Source organism: Lepisma saccharinum, chromosome 5 (assembly GCF_977018435.1).
Source record: "Lepisma saccharinum chromosome 5, izLepSacc3.1, whole genome shotgun sequence".
In the NCBI taxonomy this organism is placed as follows: Eukaryota; Metazoa; Arthropoda; class Insecta; order Zygentoma; family Lepismatidae; genus Lepisma; species Lepisma saccharinum.
The window spans coordinates 38,497,833-38,518,010 of NC_139233.1; the positions used below are offsets into that span (position 1 = coordinate 38,497,833).

General features: G+C 36.3%; 1 protein-coding gene across 3 annotated transcripts in view; it reads right to left on the reverse strand.

Moving 5' to 3' along the window:
- Pgm2a (phosphoglucomutase 2) overlaps positions 1–20,178 on the reverse strand; it is a 134,036-nt gene that overhangs the window by 40,968 nt on the left and 72,890 nt on the right. Inside the window, exons 1-3 of one of the 3 annotated variants that reach the window (XM_083122448.1) lie at positions 13,887–14,009; positions 6,766–6,840; positions 4,430–4,515 (exon numbers count right to left, since the gene is read on the reverse strand). In XM_083122448.1, coding sequence (XP_082978574.1) covers positions 4,430–4,515; positions 6,766–6,772 — 93 coding nt within the window. In that variant the 5' untranslated portion in view covers positions 6,773–6,840; positions 13,887–14,009. Of the gene's footprint in view, positions 1–4,429; positions 4,516–6,765; positions 6,841–13,849; positions 14,010–20,178 lie in introns of those variants that run through there. The other 2 variants (XM_083122447.1, XM_083122449.1) reach the window with 2 other exon arrangements.

A 20,178-nucleotide genomic window follows, 5' to 3' on the forward strand; every position in this document is an offset into this window, starting at 1 on the left:
ATCTGATGAAGGAAGTATGTACTCTCCCAAAACATTAACAGCAAAAATGGTTTTTACATGCTTGTAAGAACCGTAAACAAATAATACTGAACCAGGGATTGCGACTGAAATTAATTTCAGTTAGAGTCAGAATGAATCACTCCCCGCTTTATCAGTTCTGGTTCGGTTTTTCAGACTGAAATCGGATAGGTAATTCGGACTCGAACTCGAATTGACGCTGGCAATTTCTACTCTGGTCCAGACAAACAAACTCGAAGCTCCTCATAAAAGCATTCTGGTTCGCACCACTTCAGAAACCAGTTTCGGGGAAAACAGTTCGACATATCGGTTTGATATAACAGTCCACGCCATGGTGGAGGTGAGTTTTGGTCCAGAATAATGGTTCGAGCCATTGAAATTGGCCAAACTACTGCAGAGAATTGGTTCAACCTTCGGAATACCAGAAAGCTGTAAGATGCACAAAGGAAAAGTAATTCAATGTGTACAGAGGGTAAAAGACCAAGCCGATTCATTCGAAACACTCGCTGGTGCCATGGTTGCCATATCTTTTTTTAAATTTATTTATTATTTTCAAGATAGAAATTTGAAAATCAATATGCTGGTCATGTGTGCTACTTTCAATATAGTTAATGGGTAGAGTTTAAAGTAATTGGAAATGCAGGGTGCCAATTTTTACCTTTCAGTTCTTGAAGACAGAAATTTGAAGATCGGAAGGCTGGTTATTTATGCTGCTGTGAATACAGCAATATAGGAAAGTTTTTAATACACTGGAAATGCTGGGTTGTCATATCTAACCTTATCATTTTTAAATAAGTAAGTTGAAAATCTGTATGCTGGATATTAATGCTACTGCATATATGACTAAATAGGGATGTTTTACAACACCAAAAATGCAGGGCTGACAAATTTTGTTTTAATTCTTAAGTAACTAACTAACTCTCTAGCCTTCTTAAACCCGAAGGTTCATGGCTGCAGCAACACAGGCCTTCCATCTGTCCCTATCTTGAGCAAGTTCTATATACTCTTTTCCATCCCTACCGATTTCCCTTGGGTCCATCTCAACGTTGTCCCTCCATCTTTGTCTTGGCCTTCCTACAGGTCTCTTACCATCAGGTTTCCCAACAAGAATCCTGTAAACTCCTCTTTCCTCTCCCATTCGTGCCACATGGCCTGCCCACCTAAGTCTTCTTGATTTAATCATTCTAATAATATCTGGACATGAATACAAATTATGTAGTTCTAAATTATGTAACCTTCTCCACTCACCTGTCTCCTCATCCCTTTTAGGTCCAAAGATTTTCCTAAGGATCTTATTTTCAAATACTCTCAATTTATGTTCCTCTTTCAATGTAAGGGACCAAGTTTCACATCCATATAATACTACAGGCAAAATTACTGTTTTGTATATTTTAACTTTTAGTTTCTTAGATATTAAACGAGAAGACAAAAGTTTATGAAGAGAGAAGTAACATGCATTTCCTGAATTAAGCCTACTTTTTATTTCCTCTTTAATATAATTTTCATTTGTTAATATTACTCCTAAGTATTTGAATTTGGAAACTGGTTTAAACGAGTTGTTATCAATAATTAGATTTTGATTATTACCTAACACTTGGTTTCGGCCTGTAAGCATATATTTAGTTTTATCTTTGTTAACTTCCAAACCTATCTCTTTAGCAGTTTTGAAAAATATTTTAGCATTATTCTTAATTGTATTCACATCATCCCCCAGTAAATCTACATCATCTGCATATGCTAACAACTGAGTCACACCATTTAATTTTAGTCCTTCTTTAGTTTCTTTTACCTTCCTTACAGCATATTCTAAGGCAAAATTAAAGAGCAATGGAGATAATGCATCTCCTTGTTTTAACCCATCATGAATTGTAAATTTGTCAGACATATTAATACCCACACGAATTTTACTTTCTGTTTCACTGGTGCATATTTTTATCATGCTAACAAGCTTCTTAGGTATTCCAAACTCTACTAATATATTATATAATTTATCTTTTTTGACCGAATCATATGCTTTTTTGAAATCAATGAATAGCTGATGGACATTTTGATTATATTCCCACTTTTTTTCTTGATGGAATAAATTTGAAAAGGGGTATGCTCCTAATTGGAATACAGCCGATTTTGATAATTTTAAATGATAAGACCTACATCGTGTTATTTTTATATTTTTAAAGCTATAAAGTAAAATGAGTATTTAATGGTTATATATGCTTCTGTGGAAACAATTAATACATTTGATTCATTCATTGTTGTTATTTTGCGTCGTTTTTCTGCCACTTGTGGCTAATCGGGACGATGAGGATGTGTAATGATATGATGAAGGAAATATTACAAAGAATATCCATGCCCAGGCCAGGATTTAAACCTGGGACCCCTAACGTTATAGCATGCTGTGATATCCACTCCGCAACGGAGACGAAAGCAATGAAATAGCAAAGCTAAAAATACAGAAATACTTGGTTGCCATATTTAAAATTTTAATATTTGAAGCAGAAACCTGGAAATCGAAATGCTGCTTATTTATGGTAATGTGGTTTTAAGAAAATTGGGGCAATTTGGAAAAGAGAAATACAATGTTAACTTTCTGAATCTAGGACCTGGAAACAGCGTACTGCTTAGCTCTCAGAAACCTAACCATATTGTGAAATATTAAAAAAGAAAATTGGTATGGTGGTTACGACTAACTTACTTGAAAAGTAGAAAGCCGAAATGTGCATGCTGCAAGAATATGGCCTCCCTGATAGTGAAGTGGTAAGGTCGCCACCTTGTAATCAAGGGGTCACGGGTTTGATACCCGATTGAGGGACAGTGGTTTGGATTCAACTTAAAACTGTAGGTTCAGTACTGATTAGCCTAGCTGTGCATAAAGTGGACTTTTAACAAAAACTCAAACATGAACAGGAAAAGTGAAATTGAAAGGTATACTTAGATGAACGGACAATTGATCAATGTTAATTCCAATTACACACAGAAACGAAATATTTGATTTTGTTTTACACATATTTTTTTAAATTTTTTTTCTGTACTTCTCCATTCTCTTCTTGAAGAGGTTTAAATAAAAATTATTTCCTTCGCTTAATTATTTCTACTATAAGCCTTCCATGATTTCCAACGTTTCTGATACATGGAACTAACGATAAGCAGTTTATGTACTTGTATTGTTTGAAATAATTCTAGACAGCTTGTAATTAAGATTAACCGAGAGTGGTTCGAAATTATTTCTCCATTCATTCCCTTTTTTTCAAATCTTTGAATTCTCATGTGTCACAGCTCACAAACACGCACAATACGGATATATTTATGTAAGAGAATACATCTTTTAAAATGCTTCTTGTTATGACAGAAAGAACGGAACAGCACGCATAAGTTTAAAAATGAACACCCTAGACAGAGTTGATATACCATAATTCGAATACAATTGGCAACACTGGATCTGACTGAAAATGTGACGATTTGACCTGTGCAGATGAGAGATCATGACGGGGTGTAATACACATTGCCACACAGCGAACCTTGCTTGCGATTGCCAGACATTCCACTGTAGTTTCCTCCCCTTCCCTTTTGCAAGCAGCACAACACCAATCTGCAAGCTGAAAGCACTGACGTCAGTAACCTACAAGCAACAGATCACAAAACAAAACAGCAATCGTGTGGGGGAGGTAGAAAAACCTTCAACATCGTCAAGCAGGAAAACTGATTTCTTGAACTGGTTCACATTCTATTCCATGCCCATCAAACCCGAACTAAATGTGTTGTGTTTAATTACATGAAGACTGAAACTATAACATGAACCAAAACATTTCGGTCCTCCCAAACTGAATCATCCTCTCAAAAATTTCATTTCAGTGAACTGTTAATGTGTCTTGCAATAAATCAGTTTGGGTTACCGAAACTGAAATTATGTAGAAGCCAAATCCAGTTCGAACCGAAACTTGCCTCTGCCATTTTAGTTCAGGCTCAGGGAAACTGAAAGTACATCGGAATAAGTTTCCTTTTATTTCGGTTCGATTTCAGTCGTGATCCCTGTACTGAACTGCACAATCTAAACTCATTCCCTGATATTATTAGAGTAATTAAATCAAGAAGACTTCAGTAGACAGGCTATGTAACAAGCATAAGAGGGAATAGAAATGTTCACAGAATCCTTATTGGAAAACTTGATGGTAAAAGACCCGTGGGAAAGCCAAGACGAAGATAGAATGACAATATTATGATGCACCGAATAGGGAGAGGTGGAAAATATATGATGCTGATGCAATGAACCTTCAGATTTAGGAAAACCGGAGTGTTAGTTCTTTAGTTTAAAAAAAAATTGACAAAATGCTTGGTTAATGAATTACTCTGAGTGAAGAAACTACTTTTTAAAAGTAACTTTTCAAAAGACTGTGTATCACCGATTCAAACTTACCTTGTCCCAAGCCAACCACTCTTCAATTTTGTCATCAAGTTTCTTGCTGCCGCTGTCTATGACCAATTCCACAGTTATTTTCTTGCCTGTAAAGAAAGCAAAGCTTTAGATGACAACTTGTAATGGCTATATCACATTTATCTCATTTGTCTTAATCCTACACAACTTCCCAAACTCTTCAAAATGCATCAATTAACAGAGCTATTCCTAGCGCATGCAGCTCTTTGATAAATAAAGTGCAATTCATGTATCTGCATGGTTGAGATTCAGAATGTGTGGCTGGCCCATTTCCATGCCCCATGGCAAAAAACACAGGGGTCCAAACTAACCATTATGCACAGACACTTTTAACAAGATTCAATTTCTGTTCATGTCTGTAAATATATACCTCATAGTCACTGTCATCGAATTTTGGACTGTACACGAGAGAAGAGAGCATGGGCAATGTAACCATCTGCTTGCCATGCAATTCTGCTCCTGTGCTGCCACAACAAGCTGCACTTTTCAACACAACAGGGACAAGTTTTTGTATCACAATGAAGGGGCAAACCATACCCAGCAAAAGCAGAGATTTATATTTTAAATGTTGTTGAATTCTTTTACAACAAAGCAAGGAAGGGAACTTAGAAATATGGCAACATGGGGACACTTGGGCACAAGTGAAAACAAAGCAAGAGGGAAACAAATATTTCAGTTCATCAGTTTGCCAAGGTTTTCTTATTTTTGGTAAAGCTGTACTGCGTGTTTACTGGAGAATGATTTATTCCTCCGTATACTGCCATACATGCATACCTCTTTAAGAGCAGGCATTCATTTAATGTCATTTTGGATATGGACTGCTGCTGTGATCATATGAGAATGGGTTCTGCATTAAAATTATCCCTAAATACTTTCGTAGTTAGGTTAGGCACGTCAGATTTACAGCTCTCAGCACTAAAATAGCATTCCTAAATGGGGCATTCTACAAAACATGGTCCTACTCCACGTAAATACCAAACAATCAATCTGGAAATCATTAAGGTTTAAATGTTTGTGGATGCATACAATTTGCATATTTCATGAACAAAACAAAAATCTGCAGCCTATATAATTTATAGACGAATGAAGTTGAACTTTGCTACAGTTTTAAATGCTTACACATGTAACACATTTTCATTAATGTACTATGTTATGGCTATGTTACCAAACTCAAGTTTTTTCCATTTGTTAGCCGACACCACAAAGTACTCCATAATTCTATCAAATCAGTTCATTGCAAATATTTTAATCCAACTGCATGTCTAGAACCTTACATTATATGTGTGAATGTCATGCTGACATGCACTAAATGTTTTGAGTCTCCCATGCCAAAGACAACAGTATACAAAGAACGGTTGCTTGCTGAGAAGCACAGAATCTTCCATAAGCTACTTTTTATATCATATTCTCTCCAATGACTAGTACTTTGTGAAACTTTAACTGTGCTTATTCCTTTCTTGAAAGCTTCAAACTTACTTCCACAATCATTTCTAGTATACTACAAGACTTCCTAATGCTCCCATCAAACTTGCAAACATCATTAAACATTTGGAACCATTACATGGAATAGCTTTACCTTTGATAAAGTTTCTGAATCGTTTTCCCTCTCATTATGTATCATGTGAAGGGAAAAAGGAAAAAAGTTTTCAGAAAACTATGAACATTCTCTCTTTTTAGTTGCACCACACACATCATCTACCACTGCAAAATCAATCATTTGAAGATGCAACAAAACTGAAAAGTTAAGTGAATAAGTCAACATACGAACCTACTCCGATTTCCAATAAATACTGCTAACTGTTAGCTCATATAACAAATAATAGCATGATAAAACTTCCAGGACCAATTAAGAACACTATGAATTATATAATTAACCTGAATTTCATTTGTGCCAAATTGCCATATTCAGTTAAATAATCCAATGTAAATACATACACTAATTATATTGAGCCTTGCTTACACATAAACAAGCTATTTTCAAAAACAGATGCACATTGTGATCACATTAACAATTTTTAAATCATAAAATTGAAATCCATCAAGTCAGTGGCAGCGATTGGGGGGGGGGTGCCACTTTTACCGTCGCACTATGCTAAATCCTGGTTTTGGGGCCAAATCGCCGCCACTGCATCAAGTTATTAATCTTAAAAGTGCACAGTTGTTCACACGAGTAAAACTTGAATTGACAGACTAGCCTAATTTACTTAGAAGTCTATTAAGAAAACAAATCACCATTACGTTAAATTTACATCATGAGATCCTTAAAAAGTGCTGAAGAAATACACAATTGTAATTATACTATTAATTGAATCACTCACCTCCCATGCCTGCTATTCTGTCCAGAACTGTTCCCAATCACAAGTATTTGCTCATCAACTTACTTTCATGTGCAGCTGTTAAGTATACAAATGCATCAAGTTACAAGTATGAATTTCAATCCCATCACAGAGAAATACGATACAATTTGATTATTATTTAACTGTAACTAAGATATAGGAGACATCATTTGCCAGGACTATTGTAAACAACGGTATTTATATACATATGGAATAAAAATACTTTATCTCCAAACAGATATGTAAGTTTACACGATGAAAACTTGTACTTTGTATTTAAAAAAAACTGTTAACAATTTTTTTAGTTCTAAATTAAGATTAATCAGAAATAATATATTGAGATTAGATAAAAAAAAATTGCAGATAGTTCTTCACATTTTCGATTACTGTGACGTTGTTTATGGTGTTAATTTAACAAAAAAAAAAAATGCTAAATTTGCACACAAGTGCAGAATTTTTGTATACATTTTGCATTTAGCTTGAAACGAAGGGATCACATACTGCCTTACTTAAATGACCTTAATTGGCTGAATATGACACGACGCAGAAAACTACATCTGGCCTGCACAATATTCAAAATTCTGCAAACACCGACACACTTATACAACAGACTCCAATTTAGACACAACATACACAACTACACGACTTGACACTCTAAGAAACTTCATCTGGACAGATTCTCAAAATCCATATTCCTGTCATCCTTCAAAGCTGCTTCTGCATTTTGTTGGAATGCGCTGCCACCAGATGCTACCTCGTGTGCGACATACAACAGCTTTAAAAGGGCAGTAACAAAAGTATTTGTACATGTGCAAGGACAGAGCCTCAGCACACATGACTAGATTCAGCATGCTTACGTTGAAATCAAAACAAAAAAAATGAGCAGATTTGAACCCAAGATGAACATTTTGATGTGTGTGAATGAGTAAAATTGTCTTTATCTTTTTAGTGTTAATTACTGAATGCATAATATAATTCATTCATTATAATTTATAATTACTTTGATGTCTGAGAATGAGTAAAATTGTCTTTATCTTTCTAGTGTGTTAATTACTGAAATATTTAGAAGTGAAAATGTAATGGAATTCTTACATTATAGTAGTAATTGTATTTTGTTTGTTTTATTGTACTAGATTTTGCAGGTTAAGAGGTAGAGCAGCTACAGGCTGAACTTCGCCTATGAATAAAGAAATTCTAATTCTAATTTAAATACTTAACACTGCATCTCTGAGGTGTTAACTTTATTTTGAATAACCTTTACATTGTAAACATGAAGGAAAAAGTGAAAGGACATACATAATTAAATGCCTGAGCAATTACAAATAATCTGAGTCCTTAACCTCTTTTACTTTTTTTATTTCTTCAGGTTCACCAGCGTTTGTTGATCATAGCTGCAACGTCTATTCGTTTAAGGCCCCACATTGTGAGTGCCACTTATTTACGTTACCTCCCTTGGGTGTAGTTCTTTATATTTATGCCACGGCTAGTATTTACAGGGGTAGGGTTCTTGTTAGAAATGAAACCAGACAGTAAACCTACCAATGGAGACAGTTAATCGATTATATTATATTTTTCTTTGTACATGAAGATTATAGTTGAGAACATATGAGAATATATTCATATAGAAGTAATCGGAATTTTACAGAAATTTCAATTGCTATAGTTCTTATTTGCTTGTAGTCATTTTCACATTCACTTGTGTGGGCTTCCTACGGGATCAGAGTCTTGACTTGGACTTCCTTCTGGACTTGAGCTGGGACTTCCTTCTGGACTCGAAATTATCTTCTTATATCACAGATCTTTTGCTTTATTAATTGCCCTTTTCGAGTCAACTAAATCCCAGAAAGTTTTGCCTTTTCTTTTCCCAATACTAATATCAAGTCCAATCCAGTAACCCACCTTGGGGCATCAATTGGAATGCACCACCAACTATACTATTCTCGACCACAAGTGTAAACTTGGTGCAGCGATCGCGACATGCAGCCAAAAAGTGCTGTGGGTCACAATTGGAACATGCCACCATTGATGTAATCAAAAATTCCACAAAGGGGATTGTAGTAAGCCTACAGATCAGAGATCTGTTAGGAGACACATTTATATTGGTATTTTCACTTCTTTAAATTTCTTATCTATTTACATATGAGTACATTGTTAATTTCACAAGTATCTTTATTAATTAGTCATCTTTATATCTTTTCTCTTACATTGTATTTTATTATTGTTTATCTTTCTATTAACTTTTACGTCTATTTACACTACCATTTATTTATAATACAGCAATCTTCTTGTTTACATGCCTAGTGTTGCCATCTCTGTTTCACTTTAGCAACTAGTTACAAGTATTAAGCCTGAATATAGAAAAGGAAAGTTAAAAATTGTACTTACGTATGTGAGTATAGTGCTCTTATTGTAGAACGACGTTTCAGAGATTGACTATCTCTTTCCTCAGGTTCGTATAAAAACTAAGTACTTGGCATAGTACTGCGTCAAAAATGTAATATGAGGATTGTGGTTAAGGGTTGGTTAGGGTACATTTAAAATATTAAGTTTTTGCTATTAGAAGTACGTAAAAAACCAAGCCGTTCCCTAATAAAACTTGTACAGTAGACCTATTCACACTATACTCACATACGTAAGTACAATTTTTAACTTTCCTTTTCTATATTCTGGATTTGTGAGTAACACGCGACAAACCTATAAAATGCTAGTATTAAGCCTATTGGGTATGTAACATAGCCTGTCCTGCACAAAATTTTCCATTTCAATCCGTTACTGGAAAATACTGCAGTGTTTCAAGCAGAGCAACTCTACATATTTATTTAAACAAAAAGACAATGACTGCCTTCACAAAGTGGTGAACCTAGCATTTGTGCTATTTCACCAGGTCTTATCATTTCTTACCCTCTGGGTATGTACTTTATCATACATACATGTGCTCTTGCAAAATATGTTGCGCTACTTGTTAGGTTAAGCAGTTAGGTCTTATGTGTGCCTAAAAAATAATTATCCATTATGGCATATTTAGGTTAAATGCTCTAATAACAATAATTTATTTTCTGTGTTATGATTAGCAGGAGTGGTTTACCTTACAAACATTAACAATATGTGAAAACACAAGTACTAATAAAAAAATGATGATAAATGTCTGCTAGTCTCACCATTTGACTGTAATCGCTCCCAGAAAACATAAGGGTACCAGTTTCATAGATTGGAAACATATTAAAATCGCATATTTTGTGTTTCGCATGGTTCATACTTACCAATTGTGTATTGCAGAACATAGTTCACGGTGCCATTATGCTTTTTACATGAAAACAAATGCAATTTTTCACATTCTGAGTGCTTTTATTTTATTCCTTTCTTCGCTTCCGGAACACACACTATGGTGAGCACATCTTGTCTCATGTTGTGGGTATGCAGTGTTTCAACCTTCTTCACCAAAAAATACCTACTATCGTGTTCGTCACCAGTGGAAATTATACATTATGCACAGGTAGCTGACGGATAGCTAGGGTAGCTGATGGATAGCCCCACAAACCATACACGGATAGCCCCACAAACCATTCACGGATAGCTCCACGAACCATTATGGACGGTAGCTGACCGATAGCCCCACGATCCATTTCCGATAAGGTTATGTTAGGTTACGTTAGGCAAGCATAGTAAAAAAAAGGGGGGGTTTGAAACACTGACAGGGGCTTACGTCAACAAACGTACGGAGCATCCGGTTGTCGTAGAGCAAGCAAATGAAAGCAATGGCAATTGTGCGTCGGTGAGATATTTCTCTTGAAAAATACATGATTTCGCCATCAAATATATTCCACGATGAAAGAAAATACCTCGACAAACATTGTAAACCTTGGAGAAACTCATTTTCGTAAGTAGTTGCTTGTGTAAAATTGAAGAAATGTGTCTCCGATGTATGAAACTGTTACCAACATAAACACTCTTCAATATATATTCCTTTGCCAGCAAGCAACTATTCTTTCATAAACAAGCTTCAGCAGGCTGGAAGATATCGAGTTGCCAATAAATGTCCAACCTACTGTGTGGTAACGGTTCTGATTGTTTTATGATTTTTTTCAAATTCTCCTAGCAGAAAGACTAATTATCGTATAAATTTTTAAATCATTGTCACATGAAATTTGAACCTTCCTTAAAGTAATGAGCACTGTTTTGATTTTAAAAAAAATAAAAATTATATTACGCAAGCATGCGTGCTTCCCATGTACAATGTATTTTCGGTAAAAATTTACTATTCCACAAATACATGTAACTTCTTTGTTTCGTCATTTTTAACATTCGTACTTACCTATCTGCTTTACGGAACATTCTTTAAGGTGTATTCATGCTTTTTTCATGAAAGCAATTTCAATTTTTCACATTACGAGTACTTCTTTCTTTTTTTTTTTTTGTTTTTTTGCTTCCGTAAGACACAATATGGCGCGTACACCTTCGTAGATCATCGTGTGCCGTGCTCTTGTTTTGTCGATTTTCATTGGGTATGCAGTGTTTCCAACCTTCTTAACATAAAAAAACAAATGTAAAATTCGTTGAACCATTGACGATAGTCCCAAGACACATTACGTAAGGTTAGGTTAGGTTAGGCAAACATAGTTAAAATTTGTGTAACTAGTTAGGTTAGGTTTAGTTAGGATAGGCAAACATAGTAAAAATTCATTTAACTATGTTTGCCTAACCTAACTAAACCTAACCTACCCTTACATAATGTTTCTTGGGACTATCGTGAATGGTTCAATGGATTTTAACTATGTTTGTATTTTTGGTTGGAAACACTGCATACCCAATGAACATCGACAAAACACAAGCACGACGCACAATGATCTACCAAGGTGTACGCGCCAAAGGCTATTGTGCGTCGGAGAATTAATTTCCAACAAAAAACATGAATTTCTGCTATGATACATTCCCACATGACAGAAAACGCCTTCCAGATGTTAGACAATGCTTAAGGGACTTATGACCGTAAGTAGTTTCTTCTGTAAAAATGAAGACATCTGTATTTACTGTGAATTGCATTTAGGGACTTTATTTTAATGCTTAGAGAACCAAACCTAACCTGCCTAACCTAACACGAAAACATATAGGCTATTGAACAAAATCTTAAGTAATCGTTAAAACTCCGGAGTATGTTTTAACAGACGTAACTCGAAATCATACCATGTAAAAGTTGCATTCATTACATGATGAAATCGCAATAAAACAAGGAACAATAAACAATAAAATAAAAGGAACTTGGGCCCAACAACGTTACAAAAATTCAACTCCAGGTGAAATATGAGCTTTTTGATCTAGCTACTTCATACATGAATGTATCAATTTCATGTTAATTTTTCAAAACAAAACTGACCTATCATAACAACACTCTGGAGTAAAACGTACAGTAACTGTCTATTATAGCCCAAACGGATTTCTTCAAATTTACAGGAGAAACTACTTACTGAAATCACTTTCTGTATCATTGTCGAGGTTCTTGAAGGTATTTTCTTTCATGGAAACTAAAAACTTCACCATAGAATGCTGCAGAACAATAAATAATCAATTGTTACGTAAGGAACTTGCATCTTCTGTAACATTAGGCCATTGTTTCCATTATGTACGTGCAGATGGCGCGAGCGTCGAAAGTCACGCGGTCTCGGCAGTGTTTCCAAACGTGCCTTGGTAAATTTCTCGTATCGGACAAACGGCTGAAATTTGCTACTTCATTTAATTTGAATGTTCGTACTTATGTATTCTGCATTGAGAAATATTGCTGAAGGTGGCATTTTGCTTATTTCACGGAAATAAGCTCTATTTGCGACATATAGAGTAAGTTTTCTTCGTTTCTTTTTGCCTTCAGTAACACGCAAAGTGGCGGTAACAGTTTCACTACTGTACTCGGCATGCAGTATTTCCACCCCACTGCACCCAAAAATACCTACGTAACCCCACAAATCATTGATGCATAGCCCCACGAACCATTCATACATAGTCCCACGAACCATTTCCGGTAAGGTTAGGTTAGGTAGGGTCACTATAGGTTACAATAGTGAAAAATTGGTTTCGAAAAAAATATTCGTAGCCCCACACACCATTCTCGCATAGCCCCACGAACCATTGACACATAGCCCCACGAACCATTGACACATAGCCCCAAGAACCATTGACACATAGCCCCAAGAACCATTGACACATAGCCGCACAAACCATTTGTGGAAATGTACCTTCTTCAGTTACAAAAACATGTGTTTGGAAACACTGACCGGGATTACGTCATCAGACATAGGTTACATCCACATGGAAGTAAATGGATGCAAGAGCTTTCGTGCATCGGCCACACATTTATATCGAAAATTAGATGATTTACCAGGAAAATTCAATGAACGATGCAAGAAAACACTTCCCCAAACTTCCACAAGTCTAAAGAAACTGCATTCGGTAAGTAATTTCTCATGTAAATTTGAAGAAATCCGTTTGTCCGATACTAGAAATTTACCCGTGCCTTTTTTTACGAGAATTTTTTTTTTAACTATGCTTACCTAACCTAACCTTGCTGGAAACCGTCCGCCGTGGGGCTATAGTGAATGATTTTTGGGGCTATCCGTCAATGGTTTATGATGCCATAATAAACACGAAAGTAGGTATTTTTCGGTTAAGAAGGTTAAAACACTGAATCCCACTCCAAATCGCACGACGCGCAATGATCCATGGCGAGTGCACGCCATATTGTCTGTTACCCAAGCATAACAAGGAAGACTTGTAATACGAAAAGTTGACACTATTTTATGGAAAAAGGCATAACCTCACCTTGAAGAATCTTCCGCGATGCAGAATAGGTAAGTATCAATGCTAAAAGTAAGGAAATAAACGAGTGACAGATGTTCGGGCTTTACTAGACAAGTACCAAACGTACAACCCGTGTTTAAACAATTGTTTACACAAATCGTCAGATATGAATTGTAAACACGATATGACACCGGCAAAGGTAAACACAATAGTTTACCGGCTGCATATTCATTCATAGCGCATACACGTTATCGACATGCGAACAATTACAAAAACGTACTTCGTTCCTTCCTTATGTCATCGAAGTTGCCGACCACAGTTCGAAATTGGCTGTGTCCTAAGCTCGCGTGTGTCCAACTTTGTTTATTTCCATCGACATGCCATTATTGCCATTCGCCACAGATTATATCAGATCATATTCCCCCTTTCGCCATCGCCATCCTCGCGTCGCATCGCTGCGCACTTCGCAGCAATTCTTTATCGATGATTATTTTGATGATGATCAGTGGCGGCTGGTAGCTAGTATGATGGGTAGTGCCAACGTGATCAAGAAATCGAAAAATTTTCGGGCCGAGTCTGCTGCCACGCACGTGTCAGCAGTAAGCATAAGCATCAAATTTGCTGCTGCCACGTAATTCGTCTGCTAAGAGGATGTTACAAATCCTAAGAACAGATTAAGACGAGAGAAATGCAAGTTTATGGTTAGTGGGAATGAATGTACAGGTAATTTAGAACCTTTTTCTTTAGAAAGCATTTAACGATATTATTTTAATGCTAATAGAACTTAACCTAACTAGGAGAGCATTTAGGTTTATTATTAGAAGAATGCTGAGGGACCTAATCTTAAAACATTTTTGTGAAAGTAATCGCTACAACTTTACAGTATGTGTTACATACGTAATTGCGTACATAGCATGATGAAATCACGATAAAACAAAGACCGAGTCAACTGCCACGCGCATCTTTTTTGAGGTTCCAGCAGAAAAAGAACGTGGCAGCAGACACTGCCAAATTTTCGCTAGCATATGTCATAGAAATCTAATGAAAGAGGTAATTGTAATGGAACTTTGTTTACTAAAATTGCAGACAAAAATTCAGAGTTTCTAAGATTGGTTTATTTTACTTCGCATTTGTGCTACTTTTGGCTAATCGCGAAGATAAAGATGAGTGAACACTCACAAAGAATACCGATGCCCAGGCCGAGATTCGAACCCGCAATCCCTGGCGTCGTAGCATGCTGTGCGGAGGTCGGCCAGAGTTTCTAGGAAGTAAATGCGACTATTAAAATTTCGACGCCTGTCACCTTTACCATTTTTTTGATATTTTTAAATAGAATTGATGTTTAGATCTGGCGTGGGACAGCCATGTTGTTTAACTTTTAATTTAATATCGTATAGTACCTTGGGATCTCGGTATTCTCGCCTTGCTTTGTTTATAATTTGCAACCCCAGCACGGCAGACGGTACATCAACAATCGGTGTTACTAACAACTGAAATATGATTATCTGCTAAATGAACTGTAGATCTACAATTTTTAGAATTCAATGCAAGAAATTGAATTATATCTCCAAGTGAAATTCTTATACTGATAGATTTTCGGTGTGATTTTTTACAAATATTAAAGTAAAAAATCCCCTGGTGATGCGAATTCCCTTTGATATTTAGGCAATTCTTTTGTACAGAAAATGTCTTCAATGTTGTCAACGTCAGTTGCAACACGTGAGTGTCTGTGTGCGTGAGAGCAAGGGATATATCTTTTCTTAAGGAAGAAATCGATAACAAAAAAGTCTGGATGGCTCTTTAGACCCATCTATCAAAATGGTTATATAAATTTGGGGAAGATATTACGTTCGTTCTTGCCAAGTATGCAGGAAAGTATCTTTCTCGCAAATTACTTCTCCAACGAGTATTACAAATCGGTCAGGATTAGTCTCTTCCCTGTGAAGTTTGCAACTATGTCAACACAATGCGAAAGGTCTCGCGTCGTGCCAGCCGAAAAGGGGCACGGCTGGTTGTCTTATGGCTACCACCTCCTCGCTCGTTAACTGCGGAGACTTTTTCATGCCTCCGCGCATGCCTCTGCTATGCTGCTTTGCTGCTATGCTGGCCCAGAGCAAGTGAGAGAACAGCTGGGGAATTGAGGCGGCCGTAAGCTCGAACGTTTACGAGATTCGAATCTCCTCGTTCGTAAATGTATTAATTTAACTATATTTTTGCAAAGCAAGTGCTTTTTCTTTTTCTGAGGGTAGAGCCATGGCATGGCGGCTCTCCCCTTAGAGCCGCCGCTGCATAGAAATACTTCGCCTCCTTGGCTTCTTTCAGGATGGAGTCCTGCACCTTTCGTCCCATGAGCTTCACCAGTTCATCGCATATTGTGGATGACAAATAGGACAACCCTTCCCGTGGTTGGCATAGTTTCTAATATGGCTAGCCAGCAGAGTATCATACTTCGCCATCAGCTCAATGATGCCAAGGTAGTTACCATTATGAGCGGAACCTATGATCTCATCTGCGCCCCTTATAGCAAGACCACGCTCAGCTAGGGATATCAGTGTGTCGATGAGCCGCTTCACAATTGCTAGTGTCGTAGAGGCTTGAGCATTTTACATTATACTCAGTAAATCACTGTTCTACTTCACAGCAAATTATGAAATAACAATAATATATATATATAGTTCAAAATCACAACACTGTTCTCTGATGAGTATACTTATTATTTGCACTGAATAAATACATTAATTATGCACCAATTACTATGATTCGAACTATATGCAAAAAACGTTCTTGTTATCTCTTTTCACTTGTTTCTTACAACTGGTTGCTACGCAACAAAACAGTATGCTATGACATTTCTTTCTTTTTCTTTTACACAAGAAGTGATTATATATTTTACAATTTGAAAACAGTCACAACATTCTCCCTCCTTCGGAGAAAAATTTTAGAACATTGGTTTTAAAATTTTTAGATAACATGAAAAATTACAAAGAAGACAAACTTTCTCATGACATACATATTGTCATTAATTAACACAGAAAATATTTAAAACATATCATAATTATTTAAAACATATTAACATTTCTTAATAAAAGGCTGTTGAAATCTTTTGAAATTACTTAAGTTTACATAATTCGTCCTTCCTTTCCTGACTACAATTGAATTTCTTTAAATTGGATACATTATGTGTTTGTACAGTTCCCTTTCCATCCAACGATAACAGTTCACAACAGTTACCATTGGCTTCTTTAACTAAATATGGACCAAGCCACAAGTCCATAAATTTGTGTATTCGTTTACACTCAGCACTGCTTTGTCCATGGTTTTTGACTAATACTATATCATTTGTCTCTATCCTTGTGTATCTATCACTAGTTTCCTTAGGCTTGATTTTATATTTTTCCTTCAAACGAGATTTGGCAATTAAACATTTATATTTCCAAGGAACTGCTTTCAATGTCTCAGGCCAATCAATTTGGTTTAAAACAGGATCTCTTATTTCATAATGCAAAAATAATTCATTTGGAGTGTATCCCGTTACTTCAGATACAAAATTATTTAAAAGTCCTAAAACAAAACTTAAATATTTTGACCAATGTTCATGATTTTTGCTTATGTACAGTCGTAATAATCTAATTAACTCCTTGTTGTATCGTTAAATAGGATTGGCAAACGGAGAATAAACTGAAGTTGTGATATGCCTTATTTTAAATTCTTCCACAAAAGTTTTCCATTCTTGTGACTTGAATTGCGAACCATTATCAGACAGTAGACTATTACATACAGGATAATGATAAAATATTGCAGTTTAAATTTATTAATTACTTCTCTAGATGTTGCTTTCCTTAAAGGATATGCCATAAGAAACTTAGACATTACATCTATTACAGTCAATATAAATGTGTAACCTTGAGATTTCGGAAGTGGTCCTATCAAATCAACTGAAATCAAATAATGTGGACTGGTAGAATAAACGTGTAAATCATCCTTTTCATTTTTCAAAACAGCTTGTTTAGTTTTGGCACAAGTTAAACAATTATTCAAATACTGTTTAATACTGAAGTTCATCTTTGGCCAATAATATAATTTCTTACATTTACTGAAAACCTTTCTATATCCAAAATGTCCTTGCAAATCATGCAGTTTATGTAAGATTTTCGGTCTTAATGAAACTGGCACAACTAATCTCCAATTACCTTCAGAAACACATTTTAAAAATAAAATGCTATCTTGGAAAGTGTAGCGTGGAGAGGGGCTAAGTGAGATTTCACGCGATAAATTGTCTGGAAGCGCACGCGGCAACTCACCTTCAAAAAAAAGAAATCCAAGACCCACTCTTCACGTACAAAAAGTAATTCCACCTCCTCCTGCGTCGTACTTCCCCCACAGTGACGCGAGAGTTTACGGGCGACAAGTGCAGGAAGCACGAGACAAGAAGGGGAGGAAGGTGACCCAAAAAAAAAAAAAAAAAAAAAGAAACTCACGTTTAGGACGTGCCGTGCTTCAAGGTTTCAAAAAAGGGGTCCGACAGCGAATAGCAACATTAACCTTCTCCGCTGTAACAAAAAAATAAAAAAAAGTATAGTATTCCTCCAACGTAACTACTTTTCTCACTTCTCCGTGCAATGTAAATTACATGAAAAAATTGAATACGTGTACACACTCCTTTTTTTTTGTCAAGTTAATTTTAGGATTCTACGTAACGTTACTAACGGGCAACTCTTACTGTTCAAACGTTTCACCAATAATTAAGACGCTACTCAATTCAATTAACAAATATAATTGCATTCAAGATTGTTCTCCATTTTTACATTATTTGAATATTACAACAAATCCCCACGTATTGCACTGGGTGTGATTTCAATAACACGTTCAATGATTAACAAACCGAGCGACCAGCGCTCTATTCCACTACGTTACATAAACTCATGTTCAATTTTAACAAACCAGCAAAAACACGAAGCAAAAAAGCTTCCACTTAACAATCTTGTCGTGTTATCAATTGATCCTACGTAATAATTTTACTTGCCAAAACATTCCTCTCTCTTATACAGTATACGTAGCATATCCAAAAATAAGAACGTGACGTTCTTCCTTTGCCCAATCCAACAAAAGGACCTAGATGGCCTCAATCTTTAACGTAACTCGTACGTACTTATGTATACATTAATATATCACTTGTCCCCTATTCTTTACGCATCAACTAGTGCTACCTTTACATATACAGGATCGCTATTAGGACAAAGGAGAAAAAAAGGGGGGAGATTGCGATTAGCGCAAGTCCTTTTTGTTTCATTTAATTCTGGCGCGAACACGCACGCCTTTGTCGTAGCACGAACAAGGTAGTGCTTCTTACAACCACGAGTTTCGCCGTAAAGCTTCAAAATTTCTATTTTTGCCCAATTGTAGATTACCAAGAGATTATAAGCAATTCCCCACACTTCTTCTTGCGTTTATTTTACAAAGCCAAATTCAACCGAAAAGATCGGTTCGTGAAGTTATGCCACACTAACACAAACGTACGCGATTTGCGTCGTTACAAAAAGTTCGCCGTGCTACAACAGGGTAGCGAGATAGTAAATCACAGGTCCAACACGTAAAAGCAGAAACGTATATATATTAGTTTTCTCGCAATTTCACTTATTCAATTGGGTTATGTCAAAGCTACGGGGTTCCCAATACTTATGCGACGAACGGCAAGGAATTAACCTTGTTCCCACTTTTCACGGTCTAGTTAAAGTTTGTACGTACCTCACCACGATTGTAAACGTCCCATGGAACTGCAACGCCTTCCTTTCACAAAAGTCCAAGTGATCACTCCATTTGCCTTCTTCCCATTTAGCTGTCAGCGCAGCAGGCGTGGTTCGGCAGGTACTCTCTAGCCGGTTGGGACTGGATGACGAAGCACCTGGCTGGTGCGTGCCGTTCGAAGCGAGCGAGAAAGACCGAGGTCGGAGGACGAACTGAACTGCAATCGCAGCAGGATTTTCAAGCGGGCGTAAGCCGCAAAAATATGCCACCAGGAGGCAGCAGCAGAGAGCGATCGTGAGGCGAAACGCCCTCGATGGCGAAAAATTGAACTTGCAATTTTTTTTTGTTTTAACAATGTAAGGATTGTAAACCGCAAGGGACAAACGTTACAAAAGCATACTGAGTCTTACAAGACTTGGAAAGATTTCCGTTCTTAATCTTCTGAATTAAAGCACTACAATATGCGTCCCGATGTTGAGACTCCTTCCAGAATTCCAAAGTATCTTCTTCAATAATATCTAATTTTAAGTTATTAATAAACAACTCGGATAAAGAAATATTTCCTGTAGTAGTATCGGGATATCGACTTAATGTGTCAGCAGCTTGATTGTTTACCCCCGAAACATGGTGGATATCATAATCAAAACCTTGCAGTTTTAAACACCATCTATTTAAACGTGGATTTAAAGTTCTTGCTGACTCCAGCCAAGAAAGAGATTTATGATCTGTGAACAAATTAATTTTAGTTCCGGCTACATAAATATAAAATTTCTCAAAAGCAAAAATAATTGCTAAACATTCGATTTCATGTGTACTGTAAGACAACTCATTACCACGAAGAACTCTACTTGCATATTGAATAAT